This window comes from Heterodontus francisci, chromosome 17, assembly GCF_036365525.1.
Source record: "Heterodontus francisci isolate sHetFra1 chromosome 17, sHetFra1.hap1, whole genome shotgun sequence".
In the NCBI taxonomy this organism is placed as follows: domain Eukaryota; kingdom Metazoa; phylum Chordata; class Chondrichthyes; order Heterodontiformes; family Heterodontidae; genus Heterodontus; species Heterodontus francisci.
The window spans coordinates 25,498,418-25,515,399 of NC_090387.1; the positions used below are offsets into that span (position 1 = coordinate 25,498,418).

The 16,982-nt window shown below is 42.2% G+C and overlaps 1 protein-coding gene across 1 annotated transcript in view; it reads right to left on the reverse strand.

Annotated features, from left to right (window-relative positions):
- Positions 1–16,982, reverse strand: part of cdh13 (cadherin 13, H-cadherin (heart)) — a 1,084,899-nt gene that overhangs the window by 632,757 nt on the left and 435,160 nt on the right. The window contains exon 5 of the mRNA XM_068049165.1: positions 2,668–2,817. Within this exon, the coding sequence (XP_067905266.1) occupies positions 2,668–2,817 (150 nt within the window). The remainder of the gene's footprint in view (positions 1–2,667; positions 2,818–16,982) is intronic.

The window sequence follows — 16,982 nt, forward strand, 5'->3', positions numbered from 1 at the left end:
GTTTTTACTTCAGATTTTTAGTATCTGCAATATTTTGATTCTGTTTCTTTATTTGTCCCATTACCATCTCCTTTTACACGCACCATCATCCTTTTTGTCATTTGTTCTCTGCCGCTTCCAACCTCTACTTCCTTATCACCGGTTACATCTCTAACTTGTTCCAATTCTGACAAAGGGCGATCGACCTGAAATATTGACTTTATTTCTCTCCCAACAGATGCTGTCTAAATTGTTGGATATTTTCATTAGTTTCTGTTTTAATATCATTACAAATGTTATGTCATTTTCTGCTTTCAGTAATGCATAAGCACATATTATCAACTAAAACAGTCAAGTGTTTACCTGAATCTACAACCAACAACGAAGAAAATCAGAGGAATGGCAATTAAAAAAAAAGACATTTGCAGCATTGGGACTGATAGCTATCAAGTTAAAGAATCACTATGTCACACAACCAGCACCCTACTATTCGAAGTGCTCCAGTTCATTTTCATGTAAATGCTTAATAATAATTTCAATAGAATTTTGCTGGACATGTTAAGCTTAAATTTGTCCCTTTTATTATGCTGGGGAGTTGGGAAATGGTATTCACCAATGCATTATGCATTTAGAGGCTGTTAAAAGAAACCTATGCCTATGCTGTCAAGACAAAATTGATTACTTTCAAGTTGTCTCTCAAATTGAGACCCAACAGGTATCAAAACAGAGGTATCCAGTGGTCATGGTACCTGTCAGATTCCTGACTTTGAAAATTTCACATGTAAAAGCCCAGTAATATTTTTGAAATTTTTGAAAAGATACATGCTTCCTGGGGCAGCTCCATTCATCACCTTAGGAGACTGCACTTTGTACCAGCTAGGAGCTAAATTGGAGCTGTACAAACCCAGAAAGCTATCTAATGACTAGGTATATGATAATACTCAGTCAGCAGAATAATATGTATTACTGGTCACTCTCAAAACAGTCACTCAGGGTACACTTATAAACATCACAGAACACTAAAAGGGGAGAGGGGGAGAGACAGAGACCCTAAATCATGGGTCCACGTGAGGCTAAGGAACAAAGATATTTCAAAAAAGGTAATAGTCATCTTCAAAACTTTTTTTTTTTAAAAAACACCTTGGTTGGGGGTAGGGAAAGAGAGCAGGATCTGTATTGAAGCATGGCTTGAGGGAAAAGAAAGTGTAACAAAACAATTACAACGGTTGTGTAATTTCAATATTTAACTGGTATAGGAAGCATCTATATTTCAATGTCATCTCTCTATCACTGTATTTATTATTTATTTATTTAGAGATACAGCACTGAAACAGGCCCTTCGGCCCACCGAGTCTGTGCTGGCCATCAACCACCCATTTATATTAATCCTACACTAATCCCATATTCCTACCACATCCCCACCTTCCCTATATTCCCTTACCACCTACCTATACTAGGGGCAATTTATAATGGCCAATTTACCTATCAACCTGCAAGTCTTTGGCTGTGGGAGGAAACCGGAGCACCCGGCAAAAACCCACGCGGTCACAGGGAGAACTTGCAAACTCCGCACAGGCAGTACCCAGAACTGAACCTGGGTCACTGGAGCTGTATTGTTGCAGGATTTCCTGTTTCTTGAAACATCGCCTGCTCTTTGTGTGTATGCTAGATTTAGATACAATTCCTAGATTGCGCATATGTGGAAATTGAAGTTTCAATAGATGAGGCTCCCACAAAAGGCAGATGGGAGGTCCTAATTCAGGTCCCAAAGTTACAGCTCTTTTAGCACTCCTATTGGACCAGGAGGAGCAGGAATGCCTCCTGACCTCCCCGCAGCCTCTCAAAATGCTGTCCGGAAGCCGGCAGCAAAACAATCAGTCTCCTGAAGCCTTCAGGGGACTTCAACTCCTATGCCTCATTCGCACGCCCTAACACAAATTCTCGTGGCAGATGGCATTCAAAAATTGTGGTGCATCACTCTGCAGCTGAGAACCCACAGTACGTAAGGAATTGTGGATGGACTGCGGAAAGCGAAAAGTCCAAGAACAGGGTGTGGGGGGGTGGGGGGGTGGGTAGTGCTGGTGAGGGGGAAAGCATGGGGCAGAGGAGGCCCAAGGTGGGCCAAGAGAAACACTTCTTTAAAATCTCACTTACCTCATCCTCTTGTGGTTAGAATCCTGGCTGCCAACAGCTTTCACTGGCAGGTTTGAGGCTGTGCTGGCCTTAGTCTGTGAAAATAGTCTTCAGTACTCGTACACATCATCGAGGCACACCTCTCCTATTGAAATTAGGATCTCACTCCTTTGGCAAGCAACTTAATATGGTGGGGGATGAAAGGCATCAACAACACAGACGAATCCCCTTCCTGCCATCTTAACCCCACACCTGTACCTTTACCATTGGATGGGCGAGTTAATATCAACCCTAATCTGTTGAATTTTAGTAGGCAACTGTCAAACTGTACATACTGTGCACCGCAGCTCTTCTGTCTGTATAGATAAACAGTTCATTTCGTAAACTCCCTTGTAGTTGAAGCTACAACAAAAATGTAAGGCACGGATATCAACCATTTAACCATTGTCCACTAAACCCTTCCAGTAAATGGGATTAGCTTGCAGTGTTGGTTATACATAACCGGTAACAGGGCTCAGTTTTACAAGGAAAATGCGAACCATGTGTAATACTTACAATATACATGTCCATAGCCTCACGATCCAGTGAACGGGTGACAATGATTTCTCCAGATTGGTCATTGATTTTGAAAACACCCTTTGGTTCCTCCTCCACACCCTTACCATGAAGTTGAAATTTTATGCCGTCTTGCCTGTCAGTTATTACCTGGAAAATATGATATATAATAGCATATGAGACCTGAACAGATGCAATTCTGCATTAAAAACTGAAGAGCAACAAAATACTAAAATCCCCAGTAAATAATACTGTACAAACATAGCCAGGAAAACAGAGCTAATATAACACTTCAATGCTCTACTTACTCATTTATTGCTTATTTCTGCTGCAGAAATACTATCAGAGTGGATGCTACATAGCCTCAGAGTACAGACCCTAAAATTCCTGTGGACAGTATTGGTGGCAGATTTCCTAAAGGAACGGAATTTGGAGTAGAACCTGGATCCACAAAGGCTCAGCTCCTTTCACGGGCTCCATCACAGATCATGACCAGTCACATTGGAATGTAAATGAGGCAAAAAGGCAATGTAATTTCCTCATTTACACCATTAGCAGTGGCCATTTTTTGGCATCCAGCATTGCTCGGACTAATTCAAAGACCAGTTTTTCAATCCAATCAATCTCAGAGCAAATTGATTACATTGTTTAAACAGGCAGCAGAAATCAGGAAGACTAAAGAAAGATTTTTGCAGATCGTTTCAGAGCCCTGCAGCCAAAATGTTGATATTTAAAGTAGCCTAATCCCAGGATATTCTATGGGGTCAAGGTGGTTATACAGGTATGAGTAACACTGGGTGTCTGTTACCATTTTCTTTTGCTCCACCTTAAATTTGGAAATGCTAAAAGTAGAATTACTTTCACTAAAGCAATCAATGGATTAGTCAGATTCTTAATTGCTCCACGTGACAATAAATCAGTGCTAAAGGCACAAGGCAATCTAAATTGTTTTCTTTTCCATAATAGTATTCCAATTGCCTGCACTCAATGATTAAAATCCATTGACCTTGCTTTTGTTTATTGCGACAGAATACTTATTACAAGTATGCTCAGTGCACAGTTTTTGTCAGATTAATTTGTGCTCCTTCTGGCATCTAGGATTTCAAGGCATTATTAAGATTACATGTGTAATAATTTAGAATGAGTTTTTAATAAGTTGAAGTATTTGCAACTAATTTAAATATTAAACTTTTGCCAAGTTTTCAACAGAACCTTTCTCATTGGTATTGACTCTAAAAGGATTAATCTTAGAATAATGCATTGTTCAATAACTCATTTACTATGCACTGCTAATGATCATTTCAAGTTGCATCCATTCTACATCACTAAAAATTGCAATTGGGCATCTTTCTGGAATCTAGAAATGCAATGGGCTTGACACCATGAGAATCAGTTTGTAAATCTCCAGCTATTGGACATTTCTAGATTGCAATGAAGAACTCCAGTGCACAAAACATTCAGACTATCTTCCACTAAGGTATTTTCCAGCCACATTTCAGATGTCATTCCTTCACATTTGCAGGAATATTCCAAAACTGTTCAAAGCATTTTATTGGCAAAGCCTTATAGGTGTGCATGTTCACGAGTCACAAGATGCTCTTTCAGCAGCATATGTTCCCAGAGACCTAAATCTGGTGTGTGTAATCATTTAGCTTGCAAGTTAAAAATGGGCAAGGCAGAGGCCAAACTAATTTAAACCAGTGTTGATAATCTAGTGCTAATAATAAATCAATTCCACATACAATATTCAATCGCTAGTGCCAAGATTTTGATGCTACCAGTAAAGTCTGAACATATCTTCTTCTTGTTTATATTATACTGGCTGATAGCCTAAGACCATGTATTTTATGTATGATCTCTATGGCTTCTTGTTTAGAATGCTCAGAGTGCAAATCCAAACAAGAAACCACAGAGATCATACAGATAGACAAGCAGACAGTTCTTCCATTCATAAAGAACATGTGTGTGTGATAATGTCATTGTGTCAGCATACACAAATATTAGCTAACCTTTTAATCAAAAGTTTATGATGAAAGTTTATGTCAAAAGGAATGCTGGGATGGAACCTGTGTTGGAGCAGATTAAAGAAATCCATACTTTATTTGTACTTGATCCAGGATCTGCTTTTTAACTGGGCCATTCTGAAAACTGTGGTTGCACAACAAATGTTCATTGATGCAATTAGAGCAGGTTACTAGGACTATGAATGGAAGGGAGAATTCTAGCCAACAGTTCAATCAGAACAATGTATTGATTCCAAAAATATATAATGCATCCTCTCTACAAGAAGTTGATTTGGAGCTCTTGTCCTTTACTTCACATTATTGTTTAATCATTAACAAAATAACCTCATCCTGTTTACTAGTCTACCTTAAACATCGTAACAGATAATACAGGAGTGTTTCAAACACCACTGCTTGCTTATGTATACTGCACACTAATTCCTGTGAGTATTGCTTTATTCCACACGGAAATTAATTCTTGGTGATAAAAGCAAAATACTGCAGATGCTGGAAATCTGAAATAAAAACAAAGTGCTGGAAATACTCAGCAGGTCAGGCAGCATCTGTGGAGAGAGAAGCAGAGTTAACATTTCAGGTCTGTGACCTTTCATCCATTTTGATGCTGCCTGATCTGCTGTGTATTTCCAGAACTTTGTGTTTTTATTACATAATTCTTGGTATCAGTTGACCATCAAACATTCGATAATGCCTATTGATTCCATAAAACTTATGAATGATGGGCTCAGATTGGAGAAAATTTGGACGCAAACTTGCAAGCAGCCATTGGATCATCTCTACACAGAGCTTAAATTAATTGTCATATACTTAGTATGCTGGCCTATCTCTATGTTTATGTTTTCTTTTAACCAACCTTTACTTTCCCTATCTCTTGCCCTCATTATGGGATCTCTTTTTCATTCTGATGAAAGATCTTTTACTAGGTCACGTTAACTAGTGAAACAAAATATAACTGTCCCAAAATATTAGTTGCATAGCAACAGTCACTACATAAATACCTCATTTGCATAGCAGCACTGTCTTTGAAGACAGGCAGGAGGTTTCACTACCTGTCAATGATAAATAGTTGCTGTAACCACCAATTGCCATCAGGCTCACCATTTTAATTGGCAGTGGGCAAACCCCAGTTGGAAGAAAACAGATTAATAATCTTACCAAAAATATGCAATCCCTAATAGCTTATTTTTTTACAACGCATTTTAGTGCTAAATATATTTGAATTATTTTTCTGTTGCGTCAGATTACAGCACTTATTACTTCACTTGCCAGCCTCTCTTAAACAAGTTGAGTTATCTCACAAAAGTCTAAACCTAACTCACGTTTGGGATTTGTGGATGAACAATTCAATATTAGAGGAATTCTGCTAGCTAGCAGTGAATCTCCTCGTACAGTTCCTGCTGCAGAGAACGGAAGCTCATGATTTCAAACATGAAAAACTGCAATAAACACAGCCTTGTGTAATACTTATCACACCACACAAGTGATGTGATAATATATTTAATGCAATTTGTTTGCAAACACAAAATGGCATGGCAAACACTTTTTTTTTGAGAAAATGGGGTTATAATCAGCGAAGGGAGAGGCACACACTTGTGCTGGAATGTGTCTACGAAGGCCCCAAGGTTGACATTGCTAAAATTTGCAGAATCAGGACAGGTATCTTAAAATTACACTCCAGTTGTGGGTGATTGCCTAAGATACCTGCCTGTCCTCAAGAGACCTAAAAATTGTTTGAGTACTGAAGATCCTCGAGGATAGGCATTCTCCTCCACTCAGGAAAACACACTTAATGCCCCATTGGTCCTCTTTGTAAGCAGGCTGAAAAGTCTCGAGGAAAACTCCTCAATATTCATCAGTTGAGACCATGCAACGTGGGTTGGCCCTCATATACATCAGTAGGCATGCCAAGACAGATGCTTTCAATGGGTGTTCCCATCTCCAATCTTTCCCCAGTCTGCTCCCAGGCTGCGAACATGAGAACTCTCAGTGTTGAGGAACACCCATGATGTTCATTTGACCCCGTTCCCCCCCAACCCCGCACTGAGAAACTTACCTCCTCCCTCCTCCCCACCAGTGTCAGCCGCCGGGTAAAGATCATGGCGGAACTTCAGGAGGCGATGGGAGAGTAATTAACGCAGGTATTTAAATTTATTTAAGTATTTAAATTGCGGTCCCATCGTCGAGTGGCAAGGGGGCCGCCACGAGCAATATCACCACCGCCGGCAATATTGGGCTGGGCCCTGCCAGTGTCAAGGTCCGTGGCAGGCCTCACGTGGGGCCATCTTCAGGCCGCCCCACCCCCGCCACGGTTCCCAATGTCGAAGGCGCTATCGAATCCAGCCTGTAAAGTGCAGTTCATTTAAAATTTATGGATAATAATAACAAAGACTAAAGGTAAAACATATTTAAAATAAACCTAAAGACTCCCTAATGGGACAGATTTACCAGCCACAAGGAAGTGCAGATGTGTGGCACAGCTTGACTCATCCTAATTTTTCAGCCTTCCTCTCACCGGGAAAGCTCTCAGCCTTGCTATTTCCCTTGATGTCCCAGAATGTGTCAAGTGAGAAATTGCAGGTATAGCTCCTTGTCTTACACACATCTTGCATGTACAATTTTCAAACATCTCAGGGGAAGTTATTTGGCAGTGAGCAGACTGTTTTACAGGCAGACACTGCAGGTACCAGATCACAAATGAGAGGAGTGCTCACTTATCTCAGTAATTCTATTGGGTGACAGGGTTTAGTCTTGAAACATGATTACAAGAGAAAAGTAAGATCAAACATCGTCAAACAGTTTGCTGCATCTGTTAAGCACAGTCAATATCTGATTCAGGAAACAATATTGCTAAATATGTATACCAAGACTAAACTGCATTAAATCCAGAACAATAAATAGTTGAGTTGGCAGCATTCTAAGATAATGCAACATAATCAAATGATTCAGATGACATAAAGCAAAGCAGTGTTATGTCTCTACCAGCTTGCAAAGATCATCTGAATGCAATGATCGTATTACAGCCCATGAGTGGATGCAACACATTTGCTATTTTATAATAATATGGAGTAGCTGTGTCATTTTGTACATCCCACTAGTTACAGTGCTGTAGAGTCTGCAAAGTCTATGAAGTCTGCCATTGTCCAAATACTACACCATGATAGTTTTCTGACTATAAGGATAGTTGGTAGATCATGTACTAGGATGGGAGGGCACAGCGGCCCCCAAGACAAAGAGATGCATCATGCCACAAAAATAAGGAGCCAGTGATTCAAGAATGTTGTGGGTAGAAACTGGCACTGTCACAAATACATGAGGGTTTTTTTTTATTTCTAAGTGAATGCTTAATGTGTTTGTACTGTGTTCCTCTAGGTACTCATTCTAAGCAGGGGCCAACCTATTTAAAATAAATGGGTTAGTGCCTCCTTAAAAATAGCACACAGAGGAATAGAGTATGAATTTGTTAACCATTTGAGTTTGAACTCCACTGCATGGAAAACATGAACTTATTTATGTATTAGCCAATGTATTGAATGTAGCCATCTGTTTCTAACATAGTTTCTAATTATGAAATATTAACTGATCTTCCTTGCTGATGTCCATGAGTATTCTGGGATCTGAAGTACGGTTGTGACATTTTCAGCTGCTAAGATGCAGCTATGTCTGAGCTGGGTTTGTCCCTTTAAGGCCAAGTGAGGAAGTCTTCACTGTAGGTAAATCCTCGGGTCAATTAAAGGACATTTGTAGCTGCTTGTATATCCTGGCACCTGTCAGCGGCTTGAGGAGACCGAACAGGAAGTGACTGTCTTTCTTTAATTTTTAGAAGACATTTTGACACTTACGTCAGAAATGAGACACCTGAGATATGATTGATGCATGCTAGACACAATATACTGAACTCTCTTCCAAAGCAAGCTGGATTGTGGTGGGGATGAGGAAAAATTAAACCAGTGCATCGATCACACTTCACTGCTCTGAATCGGATTTCCCTTTCCCTTACAACTGTGTCAGCACTGCCACTGATCATTCCATCCCTGTCTACTGCAAGCAAACTGCAGTAGGGAGGCGGGGCCCAGGTCACCAGGTTAGTTCTCCTTCCATCGATTCTACATACCATCACTTCCTGGATCTAACATGTGGATAATGGCGAGAGGATCGGAGAGGAACAGAATTGCAGAGCCTGTCATAGTTTTATCTGCCTCTGCTTTCTGGCCTCCTGTGCATCCCCCCCCTCCCCCGCTCTCCCCCCCACCCACCCCCAACCCTCTTCGCCCCATCATTAGTGGCAAGGCCTTCAGCCACCTAGGCTGCATGCTCTGGAATTCCCTCTGCCTTTCCATTCCCCTCTCTTCCTGTAAGACTGTGCTTAAAACCCAATACTTTGAGAAAATTTTGGCCACCACTCTTAGTATCTCTTTCTTTGGCTTGGCATCTATATTTTGATTAGATTTTGGGAAGTGCTTTCTGACATTTTTCTACATTAAAGGAGTCATATAAATAAAAATTGTAGTTGCTGCTTTACACATCTCCACTGTATAAACATGAAAGACATATCTTAGTGCTATTTAAGCCAATAGTAGTTCTGGTGCTTGGTTCTAGCACTTGGATCCAAGCAGGAAAAGTTGTTATATTTTAACACCCAAGATATTTGACAGCAGTGACCGATTTAGCGTTGATACTTTGTATCAACCTAAACAAGTAGGCAGGGGCTTGGCTTAATGTTTCATCCAAAATACAGCAAGTCCCACAGAGCAGCAATCCCTCAGTACTACATAGAAGTGTCAGCCTAGCTTTCCTACTCAAGGACTTGGGTAGGGCTTGAAGCTGCAACCGTCTGACTCAAATACAAGTGTATGCTAAAGATCACAATTATGCAGATTAGATTAAAAGCAATGTTGGTTTGAAGGCATCTGCTTTCTGATATAATTATGCAGTGTATGTATGCCAACTTTTACAGAGGGAGTTAAAAAGTCAGAAAGGTTCGAGTCTTCTGAGAATTGCTTTTTTTAATCTGAGGTAGACATCCAGTCTCTATAAAGGACTTCCATTCCATCAATGCCCATGTGGTCATTGATCAGCAACTCACAATTATGAAGGTTAATGCCCACTCTCTGGGCAGCAGTCATAATTCTTTTATCTTCGGACGATCTTCTGTATTTAATTTTGTTGGGAGGCGGGGGAGGGGCGGTGCAGGTGAAAAGAAAGCAGAATTTCAGGATGGCTCCTAGGAGACAAAGGCTGTCCTCTTCAACCCTGACTAATTATACAATTGAGACAGCCAAAGACAGAAGCTGACTGCAGGCACAATAACATCATGGGTTGCTGACGCCGGCAATGTTCATCCGGGGGGGCGGGCAGGGTGGGGGGTGGTGTTGCTGGCGTGGGGTGGAGCATGTGACTGCAATCTGGCCTCCCTCCTCACTGAAGCCAATTAAAGCAGATAAAAAGCTTGTGAAGAACTTGTTGGAGGGGAAGGATGGAATGTTGAGGGGGGCACACGGGTTTCAGCAGTTGTCCATTTCGCATCAGCTGAAGGGAGGTGGGTACAGAGCGGGGATCCAGGCATGTCCATAGGAGGGTCAGCGTGACAAAAGGAGACTTGGCATTTGCAAAAGAAATGCCCTTGGCACTGCACAGATGGCAGGAGAATGGGCACACAGTGCTAGGGCATTGAATGGGGTCAGCACTCCCCTGACATCACAGGGGGCAGAGCTGGCAATCACAATAGGGCAGGCGCCTGTCCAAAAGAATGGCTGCAGTTGGCAATGGGGGCAGAGATTTCAGATTTTGGGCCCAGGGGCAATGAGGGACACCACCCTCCGCAGGAAGGCAGGAACCCTGAGTATCAGGAGGGCATGGAAGAGGAAAGCGGGTCAGGAGGCAATGGCGTCCATACTCTCAGCACAGGATCTTCCACCAAAGACAGAGCTACCTGGAGATGGCAGAGACCCTGTGCAGCAGGAGACTGCGACTCTCCAAGCAGACGTCACAGACACCTGTGCCCCCGTCACTGAAGACCTTGCACCTCGTAGCACTGGTTGCTATGCCCTGTCAGTGGCCATCAAAATTACTGTGTCCTTGAACTTCTTCACTTCTGGCTCCTTCCAAGGATTAGCTGTGGACCTTAGTGGCATCTCGCAAATGGCTGCACACCGCTGCACCTCGCTGGCCACTGATGCCCTCTTTGCCAGAGCTGGATAGCACATTCATTTCACGATAGACGTGTCCTCAAAGAGACAGAGGGCAGTGGGTTTCACCTCCATTGCCAGATTCCCCCAGGTGCAGGGCATCATTGATTGCACCCATGTGGCTATCAAGGCACCGAGCGACAGGCCAGTGAGATCCATCAATGGGAAGGGCTGCCGCTCCCGCAAAGTCCAACTAGTCTGCGAACACAGCAAGAGCTTTCTCCATATGTGCACTCACGTTCCTGGCAGCTGTCATGCCTCCTTCATCCTTTGCCTGTCCAGGCTGCCTCCAGTCTTCACTCCAACCCCCAAAGTGTGTGCATGGAACCTCGGGGATAAGGGATATCTCTTGAAGAGGTGGCTACTTATCCCTCTATGGCAGCCCTTGACAGAGGCACTGAGCTCAATGTACAACCAATACTCACTAGGACAACCCTTGAGCTGGCCATTGGGCTTTTGAAGATGCAATTCCGGTGCCTGGACTAGTCGGGTGGCACCCCTCAACACCCTCCTGCAAGGGTCTCAGTCATTGTGCTGGTCTGTCACATTCTCCATAACATGGCCCTCCAGAGAGGTGTGGACCTCGAGGACAGTGAAGCCCTGGAAGGACACAGCTCATCCGGGGCAGGAGTAGGAGGTGGGAAAGGAGGAGGAGGAGGAAGTGGAGGCGGAGGGAGATGGCGCTAGACAGAGAGATACCCTGGCTGCACAATGAGGTGGTCAGGCACGGCTCAGAGGATGCCATGAATGTCAGAGATCTCCTGATGGAGAAATTTTTCAACTGAGCCCCTCTAACCCAGGTTGAGGGGCATGGAATGGAAGGGAATTTGTGACACCTTTGCTATTATGTGCAAGGAAGATGCAGCCTGAAACTTCGAATCACTTACTGTGAATGAAGGAAGCATATCAGCCCAGAGATTTCACCCTCACTGTGGAGGATCCTGTTACCTCTTTCACCAACTCATACCACTTTTCGTGTCATGGCAGCAATAAAAGGAGTCCCAGATGTGAGGCTTAAAGTATCATCATTCATCATTTATACAATACAAATAGAGGAAGACAGTAGAGAGACAGTAAGATCACCCAGTGACCCACTTAGTGCTCCACGCAATGTGGTGGCCTCCTCCTGCCACGCACTGGGAAGAGGGCCACCCCCTTTCCCTCACGGCACCAGCATTAGATCCAGATCAGCATTGATGAAGTAAGGGGCTGCCCTGCCCTGGGTACCAGGCCTCCGGCTCTCCTATGACATCTTACTTCCCTCTGGTGCAGTGGAAGACTTTGCCACAATCAGCAGATTTTTCCCTTAGGACAACCAGCAGCCTCAGTGATGGCTGCCGTAGGGAGTCTAAATAAGTCCCACACTTCATCTGACCTGCCCCCATTCCCGCCCCCACAGGCTCTAATTGGTCAAGAAACCCGTCTCCATATCAATTAAGGCCTCAACCCCCACCCCCCACACCCTGTGAAAATCTTAACTTTAATCAGTTTCCCACTGAAGGCGGGTTTCTGACCTGAAAACAAGCCCGGCTCTTCCTTCCCGGCTCCGTGGCAAAAATGGAGTCCCAAGTACTTACCAAAATTTTAATAGAACAAACAATTTACATCCAGAAGTTGTATTTCGAATATTTGGACTGATCAGGGGGATGTTGCAGTGCAGCCTCAGCCCCAGGTTCTCCAAGATAATTGATGTCTGCTGCATATACAACTTTGATATGCAAGGAGGCCTAACAATGGAACATATCATCCTCCAAGTATATGCCCAATACACCATCATATCTGCTGCACTACTCAACTATCATAGATGTCCAATCTTTGATCTGATGCTCCCTTATTCTCCACTGTGAGAAGTATACTTTTGAGACAAAGTTCAAATAAAGTGCAAGCAATTTATTTCCCTCCAAGTGATATGAGTATGTGCCTTTACTGTATTTTACCATTGTGCTTTCAATGAATCACAGTTTATGGTGTGCGCTTTCTAAAACCTATTATTTTACTCCTCATAAGTGCTTCTATAGCAGATAAAGTAAGTGAGATGAATCATTGCTGGTCATTGTCAGTAGTAAGCACTTGTGATTGGGTGGGCCTGCGCTCCCCTTTACATATGTTATGACATGGCCCTGTAACTAGTTCCACCATGACCAATGCTACAGCAGCTGCCTGGCCCTGGAGCAATTCATTACTTGCATGGAGGCTCCATTCTCTGTCTCTACATTTTATTAACTCCACTGCTCCTTTTTCCAGCCTGGTACTTTGTACCTCAAATTAGCTTATGAAATTCAAATTAACAATTTTTGGAATCTAGTCCTTTTTACCCTCCACATTTGGCCATTGACCTTTCAAGTGACCACTTCCCTTTAAATGGTTGCTCTAGCCTTTGATGTTGCTGGAACATTACATCAATATGCAAACTCTCAGCACCAGTCAGAAAGCTTGTAAGTTAGCAATCAATCAGCTGGGCTCAGCTTGGGTGAACACAGAGCTTGCACTGCACTGTTTTTGTCCTCCATGCACACTGCAAGAGTGAGAGAAGCTCAGAAAATGTGAACCCACAGTAAAAATGCAATTGCATTAATACGCTCCCGAGTTTAAATTGCACTGACCATTATTAGTAATGAGTGTGTTGGCTGTATGCTATTTTAACAAATGCATTGATCCAATATGGGCTAACAGCTCTGTTGAAATACAGGCCAAACCAGTTTCATATTAATGCATTGATTACTAATATTGCATGGCCTGATTTCAGGCCTCATATCACTATCAGAGTGTAATAGATACAAATACAATTTTTTTAAATTTTGTGCTTTACGAGGTATTATCTTGGGATTGGAATATATTTCATTATCAGCATCAAACTTTTTAGGTATACCCCAGTGTGATGCAAAGCAAAACTCTTTCTACTCTGTCCCAACAATGTGCCTCAGAAGAACACCCCACTACACTTCTCAGCTGCCCACATTAGCCTTCCTGTGTAATTGGAAGGAACTCAGATTTCTCCAGAAAGCAGATTTAACTTTGCAGATTCACCCCATCTGTTTTTTTTATTATTTGTTCATGGGCTGTGGGAGTCGCTGGTTAGGCCAGCATTTATTGCCCATCCCTAATAACCCTTAAGAAGGTGGTGGTGAGCTGCCTTCGTGAACTGTTCTTTCTACTATTTTATGACCAACATTGGTGTGAGAATCTGTGAAAAATCTACAGCCTATTTGCTTTCCTTACCAGAAAGGCTGTCTGGAAACATGCAGTAAAAGGCTGCTGAGGGGAAGGAAATTAAAAAATGGCACAAAAATATTTTTACAATTTTTTTATAACAAATTCATGAAATGCAGTGAAAAACATGCCAAAAATCTTGGTTGCCTTCAAATCCTGCAGTCTAATCTATATTAAAAACCTTACATCCACATAAACCTCACATTTATAATGAAAACTGCAGATTATAACTAGTGAAATTTCAATTCCACCCTCCCACCAGCTCTTCTGCCTGATGGCAGAAAACATTGTATGCTCAAACCAACTCAATGCTAATACTCATACTGCTATTTGACAATTAATAATGTGACAAAAACCACACCGGCGAAATGGAAACATATCAATTTTGTCATATGGAACATTATTTGAACTTTTACTGGACATTGAACATAACCTGTTTAAAAAGACCACAGAACTGAACAGCTGAAAACATGGCTGCACATTTGCAGTCTGAGAGACAATTGCACAGAGAGACAATGGGAGTGCTCCCTGATTCAATTAGCGAGATAGGTTTAGTCAATAGTGGTGATCAAAAGACATTGAGAACCATTGTCTGTGTAAGAGCCAGTACTCCACCACCCTGCACCACACCACACCGCACTGCACCCCGCTCCCCTCCCCACCACCACTGAGTGTGACTGGAGAATTTTTGAATTCAACAAACCTGGCAGACGATGCTGTTTCAAACAAAGGGTTAGTCACATGATTAACCTGCTGGCCAACCTGGGGACTTTTTGAATTGTGCCACACAGAAAGGTTTGGGGGCAGACTGCAATTGAACTTTAAGAAGAAAGTACCACTCTCTCTCCCTGTTTCTCTCTCTCCAGCAAAGTTCCAGGGTCCCACGGAAGCAGCTTAAGCTTCAAGACAAAGGACTTCTTCAGCATCTGGTACCAATGAAACAAGTTTGAAAGTGTGCACTCGGCCCCAACGAGAACTGCATGACTTAACAGCAAAACTAAAAACAGTATTTCCAGCATCCGTTTGTATTAAGCTAAAAACAGTAACTGAATTGTGAGGAAACCACATCTGCCAAATGGAAACATATCAATTTTGTCATATGGAACACTATTTGAACTTTTACTGGGCATTGAACATTAACTTGTTTAAAAAGACCACAGAGCTTGATGGCTGAAAACATGCTGCATATGTGCATTCTGAGAGACAGTTGAATAGAGAGGCAATGGGAGTGCTCCCTGATTCAATTAGTAAAATATAGCTGGGCAACAGTGATGATCCACATCTTGTCTGTGTAAGAGCCAGCACTCCACTACCACTACCTCCCCCCAATCCCCCCACCACCGAGTGAGTCTAGTAAGCTTTGAAGAATCAGCAACCCTCGCAGGTGATGCTGTTTCAAACAAAGAGCTGGTCACATGACTTACCTTCTGGCCAACCTGGGAATTGATTAAATTGTGCCTCACAGAAAGGTTTGGGGGCAGACTGCAATTTTGAAGAGCAAAGAAAAGCAAGGTTTCTCTCTCTGTCTCCCTCTCAAGCCACATCCCAGAGACCCATGGAAGCAACATAAGCCTCAAGACAGAGGACTTCTTCAGCCTTCTGATACCAGCGAAACAAGTTTGCAAGTGTGCACTGGGCCCCAACGAGAACAGCAAGACTTAACTCCAATCAAGGTCTTTACAAACCAAAAACAGTAACTGAATTCCATCTACTACTCCAAACCATTCCCCTTTAATTCTTTCTCCTCCTCTGTATCTATTTGTGTGTGTGTTTATTGCCGATGCATGCTCGCGTGGTTGTGTCATGTATTTTAGTAATATTAACTGAGTTAGTGTTAATGTTAATAAACTTGCATCTTTTTTGTTTAAATATAAGGAAGCCTGTCTGATTGGTTCATTTACAATTATAATTTTAGAGAGTAGTGAGCATGGACTCACTGAGGTGAAACTAAACACATTGTGTTTTTAAAAAAGTTAAACCCAGTTACGGCCAAACCAGGAAAGGGGCAAGAGGGGAGCCTAAGACCCCTTCCTCACTCAGTCATAACAGAATTTTATCTACTACTCCAAACCCTTCCCTCTTTAATTCTTTCTCCTCATCCGTATCTATTTGTGTGTGTGTTTATTGTGTATGCATGCTAGCGTGGTTGTGTCACGTATTTTTAGTAACTTTACTAAAGTAGTTAGAGTGATAAGTTTAATAAACTTACATCTTTCTTGTTTAAACCTAATAAAGCCTGTCTGATTGCTTCCTTTACAATTACAATATTACAATTAGAGAGCAGTGAGTAAGGACTCTCTGAGGTGAAGCTAAAATACTGTGTTTTTAAAAATTAAACCCTGTTACAGCCAAACCAGGGAAGGGGCCAGAGGGGAGCCTGAGACCCTTTCATCATCTGGATGCAGCAATTATATAAAATCAAAGTTTGAAAGGGCAGAACTTTAAAATGGGAACTGAGTTGCATTTGTGCTCTCTGGTTGAATTCAATCCCATCCTCTAAATCCGCTTCACCCGAAGACTACACTTGTTTTATCTCACCATGTGGAATGCCATGAATCATCTATTATTAGCAACAAATCTGGTGATATTTTTGTAGAAATTCTTGTTATTTGCAAATTTAATAGAATGACAGAACTTGTATTCATATAGTGCCTTTCACATTCCAAAGTACTGAACAACCAACAAATTACTTCTGAAGTGTAATCACTCATTATGTAGGCAGACACAGCAGTCAATTTGCGCACAGACATTAGACAAATGAGCACTTAATATGATTGGTGCTCTTGTTTGCGGGACTCCAAGAAAATTCCCTTATTCTCCTTCATGCCACTGGATCTTTTACATCTACATGTACAATTACAACACCTTATGTGAAAAGCAGAACTACTGAAAGTGTAGC